At 41.1% G+C, this 18,937-nt stretch overlaps 1 protein-coding gene across 29 annotated transcripts in view; it reads left to right on the top strand.

Annotated features, from left to right (window-relative positions):
* Positions 1–18,937, top strand: part of CLASP2 (cytoplasmic linker associated protein 2) — a 133,235-nt gene that overhangs the window by 18,086 nt on the left and 96,212 nt on the right. For all 29 annotated transcript variants that reach the window (XM_056857902.1, XM_056857905.1, XM_056857903.1 and 26 more), the window contains exons 6-7: positions 451–548; positions 14,519–14,589. In XM_056857902.1, the coding sequence (XP_056713880.1) occupies positions 451–548; positions 14,519–14,589 (169 nt within the window). The remainder of the gene's footprint in view (positions 1–450; positions 549–14,518; positions 14,590–18,937) is intronic.

The raw sequence follows: 18,937 nt of genomic DNA on the forward strand, positions 1-18,937 counted from the left end.
AGAATTTGTTCTGCTCAAGTAAAAATGAATATGGTGGGGTGCTACAGAGCACAAATGTACTAGAATGCCTTGTAGCAAGCAACATTACTGACACATTGCTCAAACAGCAGTAGTCGTAGTGAGGAAGCTTACTTTGACTGTTTCATCAGTAAAGTTTGGTGTAGCAAAGCATATCAGAGAAGGTACATTTTTCTGTTCAAAAGGAATCTCTTGAACAAGATTTGGCATTTCCAAACTTCGCAGACCCTTCCCCCCCTTTCCTTGGTCATTGTGTTTGAAAAGGCCTAGTAACAATGCAGCCAATGTAGCCCTGTTCCAAACCCATTTTTCTTTTATACTTTACAGTTGTAAGTGTAACCTGTAAACAGCCGATTAAAAAGGGACTAGAAGACTAAGTACAGCACATTTGTTTTCTTCAAAGGTTTTAATGCTTGCAATGTATATTCACAGGTGAGAGATGCTGCAGTATTGGCAATTGTGGAGATTTATAGACACATAGGGGAGAAAGTAAGGGTAGACCTCAACAAGAGAGGAATTCCTTCTGCAAGGTAAGTTCTTGGGTGTCTGTTCCACTGGCTTTTTTTTTTTTTTGCTTTGGTTTTATGTGCATAAATTTATCTGACAGCTTCATCAGATCTGTCTCAAACAGTTGCTATTTAGAAATGAACAGCAGTTAAGCAAAATACTGACATTGTGTCTAGAGTACATTATTATACACTCCAAAGAGAATGGTAGTGGTTGCTACTTTTCAGGCACTAAATAAGCCATCTTTGAATATTCATTCCCAGTAAACATGGAAGCTTCTCAGAAGTAGTTCTTTCTTTCCCTCCCATCCCCCTGCCCTCCCCAGGTTGTCTCCTTGATTTTACAAAATATGATGTAATAGATAGTGGGGACAAGTGGTCGAATATATTGTCTTAGGTTACCCAGGACAGTGAGATAGCTACTTGGGTTGTGAGTGGTGAATTGCTATCATCTTGTAAACAATTTTAAGAGAGACTTGGAGAAATAGCATTTGTGATAGTGGTACAAATTATTTTCTACAGTGCTCAGTTATTCTTCAGGGTTCTCTCTAGAACGTAGTGAAATGCTGGTTTTTCTAAAGATGTATCTTTCAGAATGCCAACTTGCACTCTCTCACATTCGTCTGTGAGTGAGAGAATAAAAAGCTTTATTTGAACCTTGTGAGTTACCAAGCGTCTGGCACAACCTCACAGAGTTCCAGCTTCAGCTGTGAAACTGGTGAAGAAATAATGGAACACTTCTAACAATGAGCAAGGTTTTAAGTCTTCCATCACTGAGTAGGCGTTCTGTATAGTATTATTTTTGTGCGACCCTTGGTCTAGGGAGCTCAGAGTAGTATATAGGGTTCAACTGTCTCCTCTTGTAGTCTCATAAAAGCCCTATGAGATACGCTAGGCTGAGAAAGAGTAAACGGCTCCAGGTCAACCAGCAAGCTTCATGGCTGAAAGAAGATTTGAACCTAGGTTTCTCCTTTCCCTGATCAAACATTCTCCTATGCTATCAGTGTAACTGCTGTCAGCTCACTTACCACCTCATTCTTCTACTCGGGAGTAGGGAAAGGCTACTTGAGCAGAGGTGATGGCTTAAGACAGTTATTGGAAGTTGTCATCTCAATTGCAGGTGGTTCTTCCTAGCAAATTTCGTGCAGGAATGCAGCTTGCATCATCCCTCTCCTTTTGCATGGGCTCTTGCTGTATCCTCTCAGTGCAGTTTTGAAGGAGGATTAATAGGGGTGGTAACAGTAGCAGCAGCAGCTTCTGTCCCAGACAACTAATAGAGAAGAGCAGGTTAGAAGGGGTGCCTGTTAATCATGGCAGATTTCCTCCTTCCTGTGATCTCACTGTACCTAAAGTGAATTCCTCTCCCCTAGATGCACATTTCCCTCAGCAGTTACCTTCCCTTGCTGCCTCACACATATGCGTATGGGTGCACCTGGTGCCTGCTGCAGCATCTGTGCTGGCAAAGAAGAATAGTGTCATCAATGGCTTGCTTTTAGCAGCCCAGGTTTCTAGGCCTGGACGGAAGAAATCTAAAGCAGAGTGCATGTGCATGGATTGACTGCAGCATAATGAAACTAGCATTCCTCAGAAGAAGATTGGGCACTCTTTAATGTGCATCTTCAGAGTACACACACATGAGCTAGAAATAACCAAGTGCTTCCCCCTTGTGGCCCCCCAAAGCCTCTCATACTTCACTGAAGCAATACAACAGTGATGGCCTCTCCCCTACCTGTCCTTCACCACAGCAATTATCTTCCCTCACTGCCTCAGACACACATATGGATACACCAATAAATAAAGTGGGTGGTCATGGAGCACCTGTGGCCCACCATAGGGTGGATCGTGAGTGGTCCTCCTGCCCCCAGTTGAAGAACACTGCTTCATCTGCAGATACCAGTAATTGAGCACGTGAAGATTGAACATGAAATTCATCAGATATGCAAGGTGAGGACTTGCTGGACTTCCTTTCTGATCTGGCTTTGCTTTCCCAGATGACTATAAAATACATCATTCTGCAGAATACAAAAACGACAAGTTGTCATGAGAAATTTGATGAACATGTTTTGCTTCTAAGGTAACTGTTGTTTTAGGTTACTGGCAAAAAGCGGTATTTTGCCAAAAGCAACCAGTCTTGTGACTTCTCTTCTTCCCTGCCTGGTAAAATACAGTAAAAATGTACATAATGCTTACTATCCTGCCCTCTCCCCCATAGTGAGGTAGAATGGTGATAGGAAAACCAAGTGTCGTAATGTTGCTCATTTTACTACATGTCAGGCAAAGAGAAAGAGGAGGTGGAAGATTGTAGCTTTTGGCAGATACCACACATGCCAGTAAAGTCTGGTTCTGCCCTTAGATGTTGCTGGGCAGTGTCACTATTTTCCATTATTTTAAACAGAACAGGTTTGTAAAGTGAGAATAGCTGTTTACAGTGCTTAAGTTAAATCGTCCTTTTTTTGTTAAATATACTCGTCATGCTGTAAAAACCTAGCCAAGTTGGTTTGAATCAAAATGTTTGGAATTCTAGTAATATCACTCTAATGCTGAAGACGTAGGAGTAGATGTTGTTTTTTTGTCAGCAGTAGCTGCTCAGGCTGCATAATATTGCAGTTGGTCACTGACCAAATGTAAGCCACACAAAACAAAAGTTATAGGCTTATTTGGAGTAATGTGCTATTATGATTAACCAAGAAGAAAGTATGGCTGAAAAGTAGGCAGTGCTGAAAGAAGATGATGGAGTCTTCGATAATACTTTTTAGGTTAGAACTCCTCAACATTTTTCAGACTCTGGGTCCAACTTAAACTACATCCAGTAACACTGGGCTCACTTAACTTTTTAATTGTTTTGTTAATCTTCCCACTCCTGTCTCTAGGATCTAAATGATTGGGATGACAGGGCTCAAGTGCATTTATTAGTTGCATGGAAAGGGGGTGTTGGTAGATGCAACCTGTCATTAAGGGATATGAAAAGCAGCATTTGTTCCAAGGCTCTTATGTACAGCTAAAGATTGAAACATTTTTTTCACATCCTATCCTCTGTTGCATCTAGGTTCTTTGGGTATTCTTGTGTCTGTGTAAAGTGCCTTCAAGTCGCAGCCGACTTACGGCGACCTCTTTTGGGGTTTTCATGGCAAGAGACTTAACAGAGGTGGTTTGCCAGTGCCTTCCTCTGCACAGCAACCCTGGTATTCCTTGGTGGTCTCCCATCCAAATACTAACCAGGGCTGACCCTGCTTAGTTTCTGAGATCCGATGAGATCAGGCTAGCCTGGGCCATCCAGGTCAAGGCTGGGTATTCTTACGGGTTTTTAAAAAAGACAAACACCCCTAAATTAACAACAATAATAAAAGAAACTAGTAGGTAAAGATGCTTCTGCTGTTGAGATCTATCTTAAGTCCTGGGAACCTGTAGGTCCTGACACAGGAGTTAATGTCTATTGTAGGGGGGTCCAGGAGCTGGATCCAGCTTGAGGGCTCTTATCCAGCCTACTAGCCAGCTGAAACAACTACCCCCCACCAGTCCTGATTTGGGCTGTCCAGCCCGCTGTGGGTTCACCAGCTGAGGCAGACATCCCCCCCCCCAGTCCCAATTTGGGTTGGCAAGTCTGCTACGGGCTTGCCAGCCGAGGCAGCCACCTCCCCCAGCCTCAAGGTGTCTATTATGAAAGACTGTTAAATAAAATAAAATGCTGTAAGAGTGTCATTGTTTTAAGCATGTTTGTATTTTAAGTAAAAATAAACAACAATATCATTAATTAGCTTTGCCTGTGTCTTCTATAAAGTTTGTATCTCCGGTACTTTGCATTAATTTTTTTGGTATACATGGCCCGGCCAGACCAAGTGACATTTATGTCATATCCAGCTCTCGTAACATGAGTTCAACACCCCTGATCTAGTGTTCTAAGTAACCCAATTGTGTGTGGTCAGATAACGTTAATCAGCCAGTCTGTCTTGTACATGCATATGTGGAAGTTACATCCATTTTGGTTCAGAAAAGATCTGGGAGCTCTTAGCATTCATTAGTTGCTTATTGTCTGTTATCCCTGACCTGGACCGCCCCAGGCTAGCCTGACCCCAGAAACAAAGGGTCAGCCCTGGTTAGTATTTAGATGGGCAACCTCCAAGGAATACCAGGGTCATGTCACGGAGGCAGGCAATGGCAAACCACCTCTGAACGCCACTTGCCCTGACAATCCTACAGGGTTGCCATAAGTGAGCTGTAACTTGATGGAACCCCAAAAGTGTCTGTTATAAAAATGCAGGGGCTGCTTTAATGGTCCTCTATCACCATGAAGCGAGTTAGATAATCCCCCATGCACGGCCTATGATCCAAAGAGTAGAAGCACTTTGTTCATGTGAAGCATGACCAGTCTGTCCCTCCCTGTTCTCCCCCCCCCCCGCACCTAGTTACGTACCAGGAAAGGCTGTATTAGGGGTTCAGGGGTCCTGTGGTGGTGGGGAATGTGTTCATATGTGGGTGGATGGCTTTGCTGAAATATTTCTGTACATCTCCCAACCATGACTGACCTAGTCGGTGAGGAAATTATACCTCATTTTTGGTGGGTTTTTCACTTGACTGTGGTAGGAATTGACTGTGTAGAGACCTGGCACTTAGTGCTGCTCGACTCCCTCTTGGCAGGAGAATGTATTTCAGCTTGGGGTTAAAATGAAAAAATGTATTGGCAGCTCCTAAATGCCGTCAAGTTACTGCACAAAGACTATTTACAACAAATGGATTTTTTATGCTTTAACAAAAAGGCTGTTAATGCTGCTGGCATCTGACCATTAGTGGGTGTTTGAGGGAGTTCTATAAAGGAATTAACAACACTTGGAAATTATTTTCAGGTTATAGAGATGAAAATCATGCATGACCAGTGTTTGATGTGTTAGGCAGGTGTAAACATGTAAGTGTGATCTGTGTTTAAACATGTGTATAAATTATATAGAGAGATATGCACACACACCACATACAGATGTTTGCACCTACCTGACACATCATAAAAATAGGCCCATCGTGATCACTTCCATCTGGGTACATACCTGCAAGAATTGTTTCTATTAACTTTATTACTTTAGTTTCTTGCTTGCATGCTCAAAAGATGGCCATTATGTACTAAGTGTTACTTTAATTGCCAGTAGTTGGGGCTAGCAGAAAGACTGTGTTGCTTTACTGATTTGGCCTGTCTCTCTCACACCCTTTTTACCAGTATACACATACTCTACCAGTCAAGCACATATTGTACCACTCAAAAGGATGGCATTTTGCTAGTTCATTGATTACTGGGAAGTTGCAGCCTAGACATCCAGATGCAGGATATGTAAATGTGCAAAGGGAGAATCCCAACCCTCTTCCAAAGTCTTCTGTGAATGTAAGAGTATTCAGGATAAAATGGAGAAGGTGATGGCAACCCAAAATGATGACAGGCTAGTAAACAATCTCAGAATTTGAAACCCATCCTGACCATGCGCATATCTGAAGAAATGTGCTATAGATGTTTATGGAGTATGTAGCTTATTTTCAGATATCTGAGTACCTCTGAAGTACTAGAACATATTTTGCTTTGCATATCTCCAAATTATTTTAATGTCTGGGTAGAAGTTGATTTGAACTGGGTAGAAGTTGATTTGAACTTGCCCAGTCATTCAAGCTAGTTATTGAGAGCCAAGACTGAACTGAAACATTTCTTTCACATTGTATTAGCAGCCATAGGGCACTGTTGGTATAACTAGCATGTTGCCCTGTAGCTGATAAACTTGTACACTCTAGTGGTTTTAGTACCTATATGACAGATATTTTATAGTGTTTTAAAGGTATTCCCAGATTTCTGAGGTCTTTGCCCACCATAACCCTTTAAGCATAGGTAAGGATTAGAACAGCATCTAGTCTGCTTCTTGTTGAAAATGTTTATTGGACAAAAAGGGTGCAATCTTAGACGTACTTACAAAGGCCCCTTTGACCTTCATGGGGCCTTCTGCATAAAACATGCTTAGGGTTGCATTGCGCAAGGCCTTTTTCTAGTGTGGATCCTCTGTCCCTTGCATCTTATTCCAGTTTGTTGTGAATACAGGGGAAATTCCTGCAATTCAAGCCTGTCAGGGCAATCTTTCATTTAGAAAGCAATTCCTTCACTTTCCCTTAATTCACTGGTTAGTGTGGGTGAAGTACAGCAATTAGTGGAATGATGGTAGACTGCAAAACCAGTGAGATTGGATTAAAAGTCCGTAAGAGTTACTGAAAGCAAAAAGAACAATATTAAGCAAGTAAATTTCTAGGGCACGGTGATTGAGCTAAATAAATGTATTTCTTGTTTAAATCTTAATCTTGCCTCTAAGTGGCGGAGCCAGGCATTCAAAGAGTTCACAGAACTATTTCCATTTAAGTCATTGATATAAAATGCATGAAAGGGACATTTTTGGAAATGACTTGAAGTTGCTGGAGACTACATACTGGACAAGGGGCTTTCCAGAGGGGAAGACCAGAAGAACCATACTGGAAATGCTTCGTTTTCCCATGTTTTGCTCTCCCTAGCGGCTTTTATTTTTTTCTTTCTGAGAAAGATGGTACAACCTATATCTCTGTGTTCACCTGGCCAGACTGAAACAGTGGCACTGGCTGGCTACTTTTTTTCTCTCCATCTCTTCTAGCAATGGGAGGTGAAAAGAAAGAAAAGCTTTGTTGTACTTTTTGTGTGCTACTTCCAGAATTACAAGGCATCAGAATGCACACAGGCTGGTCTTGCCTGGTCACGTGGAAGCAATTCTTTTTGCACCAAGTCAGGATATTTTCAAACCTGTATTAAGAGTATTAGAACAATGTTTTTAGTGAGGCATCTCCAGCCTAGACTGACTGGCAGACACACTGGAGCAATTGTGCCTAACATTTTGCCTTCTTCATGAAAACATTGGTGCTGGTTTTGGTAGATCATTATGCAGGAAGCAAAATGTTCTTTTCAGTAGGAATTCCTTTTCCACTCATTACTTGGACCTTAATGAGGTTTTTGTTCTTATTTAAATATTTCAAAATCCTTTATTCCAATTCCAAACAATAATGTAAGTCTTCCTTATGTGCTGCTTATATTTAGATTGTTGTCATTGAGCTAATAAACTAAAACAGGCTATTGCCAGGTTCTCTCTCCCCCCCCCCCCCCATTGTCTTCAGTCTATTTGTTTTGGTGTGTTTTTGTGTGTCCTCAAGCACTGGTATACAGTAGAAGTTCTTAAGGCGGCCTCCTGAATTTAGAGTTTGGTGTACAGTTTGGTGGCTCCGTCCAGCAGGCATATTGGATGATAGTTCTGAGGGTCCGCTAAACACAGGGACTACAGTATTCAATTTCCACCCTGCGGGGATAACACCTGTTGAACTTACCTGGGTGAAGAGCTTTGCTAAAATGGGTGCCCACCAATCAGGAAAGAGCTTGAACAACTCTGGGGGAATCAAGTTCTTACCAGGGGACTTTCCAGAAGCGAAGGATGAAATAAGACCTCTGATGCCAGTCTCAGTGACTGGGGGCCATTATGGCAAAATGGACAGATCACAAAGTGGTTTCTGACCTGATGCCTCATACTCCAGAATAGAAGAAGCTCCAAATACCTGGCTGTAATGGGCATGCCAATCTTTTGCCGAGATCTGGGTTTCCAACAAAAGAGGAGGCCTACCTGACCCAAAAGAGATGAGTTCCCAAAATTGTTTCTCCCTCTTTTCTTGTACGACCAATCCTAGTTCTTGCCACTCTAGTAATTAACTGTGCCATCCTACGCTGAGCACACCTTTCTATGTCCATTGAAGTCAGTGTCCTTAGAAGGTTGTCACTTTGTTTAGGATTGCACTATAAGTCTTCCAAATTATCTGTTGGCTTAAATATTTGTAGGTGTCCCAGTTTGGCTCCCAGAAATATGCCACAAAATTAGATTTATATCCCTATATCCCATTCTATCCAGAGCTGCTTGAACAGATGCCAAATGTGTTCAGACGGCCTACTAGTTTATGAAAAGTTAAATAAAATAGTTTGCTCTTCCTGATGCTAATCTGTTGGCCAGAGGAATAATTTTTAAAAAGTAGAAGAACTGTGACAATAGTTATAGAAATCCTCCAACAATAGATCTTAAACAGAGCTAATAAACTGAGCCATCGATGCCTATTTGAAATGAATTAATTAAGTTTGCATATTTGCATGTGGTATAGTAAATAGTATCCCTGATAGCCCAGGATAGCTTCCAAGATCTGACAAAATCAGGCTAAGTAGGGTTGGCCCTGGTTAGTACTTTGATTTGAGACCACCAAGAAATACCAGGGTCACTATGCAGAGGCAGGCAATGGCAAAACACCTTTGACTGTCTCTTGCTTTGGAAACTACAGGGTCACCATAAGTCAGTTGTGACTTGACCACAGCAACAAAAAAGTAATATCCTGTTGCCTTAGAAGTAGCATGGCTGCTGATGTCCATTCAATTGTAGATGTGCCTGCTAAGAACTTAATGGTGTCTAATCAGTTGTGAAATCCCTTGGATATGATTAGATGGCTTTACACTACATTAAACGAAACCCAAGCAAATTACAACAATCAAGTGGTCAACAAGTCATTAGTTTTACATTCTACCAAATACCCTTTGACAACTCATGGCAAAGATGTGTTTTGAGAGATCTGCAGGAAAACTCTTTGGTTGCATATGCTGTTTTCAACAGCACAGAATACATGTGTGTATTAAGTGACTTCTCCTTTTTACAGATCTGCAGAAAATGAAAAGCATAACCTCCATCACAAAACTGATTATGTGACTAAATTAGAGTGAGTGTTGAGGAACCCAGGTGCCAGAGCGCCTGTGTTTCTCATCTGGGGCATGTAAAGAGAACACTCGTTAACACACTGAGCAGAGAAACCCTCCCTACTGAGCAGAGAAACCCTCCCTACTCAGTAGGTAGCCTGCCACCAGCTCTTGTTACTCAGCTCCAACCTAGACAGAGGAAAGAGCAGCCTCCACCTGCTGGCACCAAATTAACAACTAGCATCCTCCTTTCAGGGTAGGACTCCCAGCAAGGTGAGGTTGCAAAAATAAAGGGTTTGAGTTGGGTAAGTAGACCCCACTTAAACAAGGCACTTAGAAATAGATCTTGAAGCCAGTTAAAGTCAAGAACCACAAGCAAAAATAGTTTAAAAAATTATTCAAAAGTTTGTGCTCGTTATAGAAAGACAAAGTTCGTGAGGCAAGATGAAGCGAACAAAACAAGAAAGAGTTTAAGCAACTAACTACACAGTAAGGTTTCTTTGGTTCAAACTTGGCAAAAGGTATAAGCAAGTTACAAAATGTTACCAGTTCTCAAAATGAAGTTGTACTGCATTCCAGCATTCAGTAAGTCATTCCAAAGGTTCAGTTTGGCAGAGTTCCGCCTTAAAAAGACATCAAAAGATCAAGAGGGTGATGGGCCTCCATGCCGCAAGCATGTCAAGACACCACACACTTTGCTATAGCTAAATTGGCTATCTTTATTCTCAAAACCTGGTGGGGGGTGAGCTCACAAGATCCAATCAGGTTCCGAGAATGCCAATAGACCAGGTGATTAATATTAATGTCCAAACACTGACCAAAAGGTTGTCTCTGATGGGTCAGTAGTGAGAAGTGCCTGTAGGAACACAAATCACCTGCTAGCCCATCAGGTGGCCAGATAAGGGCCTAATTGAGAGAGTTATTTCCTTGGTAACGAATTGACCTTCAATTTAGGGAGGACTCAGGAAGGAGGTGCCATAAAGTGACGCCAGCTGCACGTGTTCTCCAAAGTGAAACCATTCCTACAGCTGTAAATTAGACCTTGCATTCCAAGATGCTTAAAGTTTTATATCACAATTGGTTAGGCCAAAGCCTGAACCAAAGAAAGGTAACAGCAAGGAAATGTGGGGAACCCAATTCCTTGACCTGGAGTGAGGCTGCAAAACAGACATTTCGTCCAGTAGTACAAGATCTATCGAAATCCAATTCTGTATGTCTGTGTGGTTGTTCATAGTGTGGACACTTGGCCAGACAGGTTTCATAGAAGCACTGGTTTGTTCATTTTTGACAACATGTGCAAGGAGTTGCTTTGTTATCTTCCACAAAACTGGTGTCCATCAGGAACTGAACAGGGATCCTCAAGTTGTAATTGGGAATACTAAAGTGGAGGCTTCCCAAATGTAATGACAACTACACGGTTCTGTTCTGTTTCAGCTAGGGCCCTAGAGCACGAAGTTTAAAGGGAAGGTGGATAACAGGGTTACATAGGCACATATAGAAGGTGCCCTTGAGAAATAGCCTGAGAGAAGAAAAATGTCTTTCTGATTGTCCCTCAAATAAAACAGTCACACTAATAGACCTACTTGTGAGGGGGTTGAGGTGTCAGACTAGGACCTGGGAAACCCTGGTTCATATCCCCAGTTGCACCGTGGAAGCTTGCTGGGTGACCTTGGGCCAGTCTCACACTCTCAGCCCTAGTGTTTGAATGGGAGACCTCCAAGGAATACCAAGATCATGGTGCAGAGGCAGGCAATGGCAAACCACCTCCGAAGGTATCTTGCCTTGAAAACCCTATGGGGTCAACATAAGTCAGTTGTGACTTAGCAAAAAAAAAAATTACCTTGAAACAACCATATGAAAACTAGGTCTAGTTGGCTGAATTAAAGCAGCATACTAACCACTAAAATTACAGCACTGCGTGGTAAGTGAATGCTTTCTCAAATATTCACCACTTAACACAACTCAGCCTTCTGACTGTGAGGTATAATCAGAACTCTTTATTTGTTCCAGTATCAGTGTGAAAACCTTGTATTCCACAGCCAATAATCTCTGTGTTTTAGTTAAAACTTAATTTAAAAGTAATCATTTGAGATATTTACATAAGAGATTATTAGAGATAAAAAGTTAAGAACATATGAACGTACCTACACTGGAATAAAAATGCATTGAATTTTTAAAGCTGCTTATTCAGAGCCTTTGCAAAAAAAAAAAAAAAAGGAAGCAGCCTCCGTGAGAAATTCATACATTATACCATGCTGCTAGCTTATATAGGGTGTGCTTGAATGTTTTTTTTGTTTTTTTAAATTAAGCCTCCACTGAATCACTTGATTCTTACCATCTAAAGCAAGGGTCCCCAACCTTTTTTTTAGCCTGAGGGAAAATTTGGAATTTTGACACAGCATGGTGGGCCCAGCCACAAAATGGCTGCCATAGGAGGTGGTGCCAGCCACAGCTTACCTTCAGTCACACTGTAAAGAACCTTGTGATGTGGTGGCAGCTGCTGCCAAAGCAACATTGGAAAAAATCTGCACCATCAATCATATCACCAATAGCTAATCAGAAACCTTGCTGAGCAAAAGCCCCACCTGGCCCTGCCACTTTCTAAAAACATTTGGTGGATGCCATGGTGCCCATGGGTACCACATTGGGGACCCCTGATCTAAATCATGACATTCCTCTGAGCATACAAATGGTACCTTAAGTTTATCACAGTACAATAGTTGTGTCCTGAGATTTATGTTGGCAAATGACTAGCTGTTCATAAGAAACAACACGAACTGGTTTTTTTTGCTGGCTGAGTAACCTTCTCTCAAGGACAAAAACTGTATTGGAACAGTGAAAGAAAAATGCTTGATTGTAAATTTTTCAGAGAATCCCACAAGCTGATTCTATGAACCATTGCAATTTCAGGCCTACATATGCTAATTTAGTAAAACAAACCTATAAAAAGCACATACATTCTATATTACAGTTTTTTTCAACTTGTGGGTCCTGACCCCAAAGTGGCTTGTGAAAGCTGGGTCCCAGGCTTTTGTAGTTTTATTGAAATGTGCATTTTTAACAATTTGGCCACCATACCAAGTAAATTTGGACTTGTGTGTCGTCATACCAAAAAGGTTGGGAACCACTGCTCTTGCACATATTTGATTGACATTAAATTTTGAGGCAGAACTACAGGCACTGTGTCATTTCCCCCAACGTGAACACTACCACTGCAGTGCTAAGAACATTTTCCTGAGAGTAGGTGTTGTTAAATAGGCTGACTGGGATTCTTGAGTAGGCCCTCTTAGGATTGCTCATTGACTTCTGACTTTTGCAGTGTTTCAAACTAGAATACTAGATGGCTTCTCAAAGGATAGGATTCTGGTCTTCATGTTCAGAAAACTGCCGGTTTGATTCTTCCTTAAGTGGTAGAGAAAGTAGGCTTATAAAAACCAACTCTTCTTCCTTTTCTTATTTTTCTTAGCTATTAAATGATATCATTATGCAAGTATACGCTTTTCTGTTTGAGAAGTCACAATGGTTATAGCTTGCCCATGTGCTGTTTTCTCTGATCGTCTAAAGTTTTGCTGGAAAATCTAAAAATTTGGGATATAGTTGTAGGACTTTGGAGAATATTTAGCTTTGATACTTGGGTTGTGGATCTTAAATAATAAAACGGCACCAGATGACAGAATACGTAAAAAGAATTAGCAAATCTAACATCTGGAGGATTAGAAGGCCCTCAGAATAGTAAATACCCGGAATGTAGCCAACATTCATTGCTGAAATGGGGATGTAGAGGCTAAAATGGTTTGGCTGTGTAGAAGAATAAGGGAGTTTAGCAGAAAAAATATTGGAGGGGGGAATCAAAGGAGCCGCATCTCAAAAGGCAGCCAATAAACACATGACTGAACTCAAGATAGATTTAAGTATATTTTGCATGGGTTGTTGTCAAAAGAGATTCTGATGACGTGTAATATAGAGGCTGCTGTCTTAATGTTTGGACAGTTGCATATGTACTTGAGACAGCATTGTGTTGTGGTTAAACTGCCAGACTAGGATCTAGGAGAACCAGGTTTGAATTCTCACTCTGCCATGGAAAGCTGCTGGATGATTTTGGACCAGTCACACACGCTCTCAGCCTAACCTACCTTACAAGGTTGTTGTGAGAATAAAATGGAGGAGAGGAGAATTACATAAGCCACCTTGGGTCTCCATTGGAGAGAAAGATTGGGTATAAATGAAGTTTTAAAAATCACTTGAAATTAAGCAAGAAATTAATTTTGCTACAAGTCCTCTGAATTGAAATGTATGCACGTATGCTTCTGCTGTACTTCAAAACCACACTAAACCATTGTTCAGCACAACCTTGTGAGTTGTATGTCACAACTTTAGCTTCATTTGTTTTATCTATTTACTTTATATTTATTTACAAGATTTGTACCCTGCCTTTCTGTCCTCATCTGGGCCACCAAGGTGACTAACGGATCTAAACCATAACAAAAACATGTCTTAAAAACAATTAAAACCAAACAATAATATCCTTAAAACAATTAAAAACCAAAGCTAAACTGTCCAAAACCATTAAAATAACAATTTAAACATAGTGCAGGAAGGAAGGATCACTGAGGGAATGCCGGATGCAAAATCAATCTTTGCCCGCTGGTGAAAGACAGCAACAGGAGACAGGCAAGTCTCCCTGGGGGGAGAATTCCAACGTATTGGTGCCACAGCCAAAAAGGCATTCTCCCAAGTTGCCACCTGCCCAGTCTGGGAAGGTGGGGGCACCTGAAGCAAGCCCTCAAAAAATGATCATATTGACCAGTTAGGTTTGTAATGGAGTGAGCAGTCCTGTTGGTACGCGACATAGGGCTTTAAAGGTCAGCATCAGCATTTGGAATTGTGCCCAGCAACCGATTGGGAGCCAGTGTAGATGGGCCAAGGTTGGAGTGACACTACTTACAACCCACCTAGTCTCAGCATCGTGGCTGCAGCATTCTGCACCAGTTGAAGTTGCCAAATGCTTTTCAAGGGCAGCCACAGGTAAGAGTGCATTGCAGTTTATCTAATCTAGATGTAACCAGGACATGCACTGCAACGGCCAGTGTTGTGTTCACAATATCGCCAGGTTTTCCAGAAATCGGTGCATTGGTGTACTTTACGCCTGGATTTAATTGAACTTGAAATTATTTTGATGTGGATGAAGAAATGAGGTGATATGTTAGCTTTTATTTACCTTGTTTTTTATTCTTAGATTACAAACAATATTTATGAAATTTGATGAAGTGAAAAGCTGCGGCAATATGATTTCGAGCAACATCAGTGGTGAGTATGCAGCATGTTTCAAAGTTGAACATTCACATAGCTGACAAAAACATACTACTGTGTTGTGTGTTTGCTTGAAATAATCCCTTGAGATTTCTGTTTTGGTGCCACACAAGGCAGAACAATTTGGGCCATGAGGACAGCCAACCCGACCTTGGGGATCTTGGTTCAGGAGACTGTTATCTGTTGTTACTAAAATAGACAAATAATAATCTAACCTGGTTTGCTCTTGGCCTCTGGCCCTGTTTTTTAGTATGCCAATAGTTTTGTTGACCATATTGGTTGGTAGTCTTTTATACTTTGTTGTTTAGAGGCTGATCTGGTTTTGACATATACTTCAATTTGAGTGTCTGAGACTGTTTCTTATAGGTTAATTGTTAAGTAGTATGTAATTACGTGAATTTGGTATTGGTATAGATATAAGGATTTTATTGTTGCTTGTTTGGTCTTGAATGTTATTATTTATTAGTTATTTATTTCCCACCTGTATTGATAGAAGTCTCTACTTGCTTTCATTATACTGGGAATCTGTTATTCCTTCTGTGGTCATTCACGCTAGCTAGAATCTTATGAACTGTTAAGCATTTTCCATTGTCCTTTGTAGCAGAAAAAGAATAGCGGATGACAGTGTGGAAAAAGTCAACTGTAGAAGTTGAAAGGTACAGTGTAAGGTCTGGTTCACGTTAAGCAGTAGGATGTGGGGGAAATGAGGTGGCGGAATTAACTGCATCACTTCATTTCTTTGGAATGTTCTCCAGTGTTAGCAGCAAGCAGTGTTTTGTGGTTGGGGGTAAACCTTTCTTCCAACTGTGCTGGTTCTATTGGTCTGCATAGACCTTTTTACACGGAAGAATATCTGAAGCTGAAACCTACCACTTGCAGCCTGGAGTTTCTTTCCCAACCAGGCATAAGTCATATGCATGTGATCCAGGTCTGTGGAAGTGCATAATGATGGTGTCAAATGGGGAAGGGGGAGTTATGAGTGAAGTCTAGAAATAGAAATTAATTTAGCTGAATTAAATTTTAGGATAGAATGACATCTGGAACACTTACAGTTAGTTACAGTGATTAAAATCTAATTCTAGTTTACGACAGCAGAATTATAGTTAATTCTATAACTATAAATGGCTATATGTATTAACATACTTGCATGAAGCCTACAGGCTTAACGCAGATATGTTTGCCTGAGGTGCCCTGCTCTGATATGATTAAAAAAATAGTTAATGCGAGAAGCAGTAATTTAGACATCCCTGTCGCACCCTACTGATGGAAACTGCCACTGTTATCTTTTTTGAGCAAGCTTATTGGCCTTTACACTGCTTGCGTGTAACTTACACGAGCAAATGGATGTGTGGTTCCCAGTGTATCCAATTGTTCTTAAATGAAAGAGCAACATGCTGCAGTGACCCATATTTTGATGCTACTTCAATCAGTCCTGTACTTTGTCGTGCCAATAATGTTTTATGCCTACTGTGAATAAATTATCATGGCATGGTAAAGCATAGTCATTCTGCTATTCCTGTTTTCATTTATGTAGCCCTGCAGTAAGTGCAAAATGGCATAAATGTCTGTTTCTGTCTGCGCAGCTACTTTGTTTTCAAGATGTTTGCGTTGCGTGGTATTTGTGCAGCTTGACGCTACTTACATGGCTGCTGCCGACTACTCCCGAGTCCTAAGGCTACCAGCTGCCTAATAAAAATTGATGTGGTCTCCTTGCAAATGAGAGGTGTGTTAAACGTCTTCTGTTTATCAGCAAATGAACAGCCGTTTCCATGGAAACGGACATAGCAAACACCAGCAAAGATCTTAGAATTCCTATTTTTGGATGCTGAGATTTGTAAGGGCTGTTCTTTCTAAGGGTTTTTAAGGATTCCAGCATGTTGTATTGAGAAAAGGGCTGTGATTGAAAATTGTCTAAAAGCCCTCTGTTTCTTCTTCTTCTTCACAATGGCCAGACATCATTAAAACAGTCTGATGTGTTCTCTAGTCATCCATAGCTAATAGCTTGCCTGGTCTCTTAATGCCCACTTCATAAACATTTATGTGGGTTGGGGGTTTTTTTGAGTGGGGAGCGTAATGCCACAGACATAGAGCATTATGTGAGAATAGCAGTTTAGAATTATATCACTCCAGATGAATGGCACTAAAAATGTACGTTTTTGTGTTGCCGATATTTGTGGCTTGTTTGTATCACACATATCCCTATTTGCCTACATCTTTTTTTCTCCTTTGAGATACAGTTACTATGGAAATGTCAGTGGGACCGGCCAGTTGTGAAATATGTCACTTTCTTAGTCACTGTGCTATGAATAGCATGCTCTAGTGCTAATAGAAATCAGGTGGTTAGGGTAATGTTATGAGATGTATATCACAGGTTCTTTTCCTAGCTAGGAGGCTTCATAAGTTGAACCTTATGATAAAGTAGAAGACTTTCAGCTCTGGCTGGCTACTTAGATTGTTTCAAGCAAAAAACAACAACAACCCTACTCCTTTATACGAGGGGATTAGTCAGTCTGAATTTTTCACTAATTTGTGGTTGCATTCAAAAGTAACAGAAAATTTTGGAAGTTCTCAGGGTGTGTGGCTTGAAGATTGAAGTCTTCCTGGTTTGTAATAAATGGGAATGTGGTGTTCATTTGTACCACAAACTCTAGTTTTTTCTTCTTCTTACAAACCAGGTTTAACAGTGCACTGCTAAGCACAGCTAAATCTTTTTGAAGTGACTCTGTTTAGGACTACCCTGTAAATCAGACCTCTAAACAGATAGTTTGTGGTTTGACTGAAGCTGCAAATTATGATTTGTTTCAAACCAAGAATTCTTTAACTTCTGAACTGTGTGCAGAGGAAGGGAGGAGGGAGCATGTGAGCATGAAGACTTCCAGGGTTCATTCACGTAATGACAAATTGTGGCTTGTCCTTGCATCTGAATGCTCACTTTGTATTTTTCTGTTTTAAAACCTCACAGAATTTATCTGCTCCTTCTTACTGGTTTTGGAGCATTCAAAATAAACTGTTGTTGATATATGCAATGATATCCAAGGGACATAAAATATACAGTCTTCTAATAATTTATGTGGATTTCATGCAAAGCTCCATAAGTCTGCTGAAAATATGTTTGAGACAGAAAATACCCATTCACAAGAGAGGGAGAGAAATCCTGCCTTGTGTGTGTTGTCAAGTGACTTATGGAGACCTGTAGGGCTTTCAAGGCAAGAGACCTTCAAAGGTGTTTTGCCATTGCCATCCTTTGCTTGGGCTGAGAGAGTTCAGAGAGAACTGTGACTGTCACCCAGCAGGCTTCATGTGGAGGAGTGGGGAAACAAACCTGATCCACCAGATTAGAGTCCGCCGCTCATGTGGGGAATAAAATCTGGTTATCCAGATTAGAGTCTGCCGCTCTTAACCACTATGCTATGCTGGCTCCCTAAATCCTGTCTTACAAACCCTGTTTTACCAACAAGATATCATTTCTTGACTTTAGACAGGAATGTACTTTAGGAACCGCTGCCGTGGCCATGGGAGTCATAGATTGGTCTGGGATTGGTTTGTCTGGAAGGATGGGGACTAAGCCTGCAGTCTTCAGAACACTTTCCTAGGAGTAAACCCCACTGGCTAAAATGGGATTTACTTTTGAGTAGGCCTGCTTAGGGTTGCATTCCTATGAACGTAGGGGGAGGGGTAGAACGTATGTGAGGGAGACTGCAATCTTATTTGTTTCAAAACTGAGGGGTGTGAGTATTCTGTCTCCTGCCCCATTCATTTAGCAAAATAATTTCCTTTTCCCTTCCACCCAGTCTCCTTCTGTGTATACATTATCTCACCCATGTGGGAAGAGAAAGGTTTTGTCTCCCAAGACCCTGTAGCTATATTGGGTAGAAGTACAGAGAAATGAGGATGGTGTTTCCAAGGAAGCTGGAAGGGCGGCTGGGCTGAGTAGAGTGTTGGTGTAATCTGCCTCTCTGTTCCTGAGGCTGGGTTGTGCATGAGCCCTGTTAACTTGTCCCCTTACCTTGCTAGAAGCTCTAGTAATCGGCCTCCACGTGTCATGAATAAGAGAAGATCCCTGGTGTCTTCCAGTTAGGGGAGCAGAACATAAGTGAGTGCTATGTTTACATCAATGAGTAGGCTGTGTATGAAGATGAATGCCTTCCAATAAAATGTCTACGCTTGAATCTGTTGGAAAAGGAAAGCTTTTAAAAATACATCACATTCTGAATAATTTGGTAGTTATTCTCTCATAATACTAGAATGTGGGGTCATCTGCTGAAGCTGGAGGGTGAGAGATTCAAAACTGATAAAAGGAAGTATTTCTTCATGCAGTGCATAGTTAAATTGTGGAACTCCCTGC

Source organism: Euleptes europaea, chromosome 11 (genome assembly GCF_029931775.1).
Source record: "Euleptes europaea isolate rEulEur1 chromosome 11, rEulEur1.hap1, whole genome shotgun sequence".
Lineage (NCBI taxonomy): Eukaryota > Metazoa > Chordata > Lepidosauria > Squamata > Sphaerodactylidae > Euleptes > Euleptes europaea.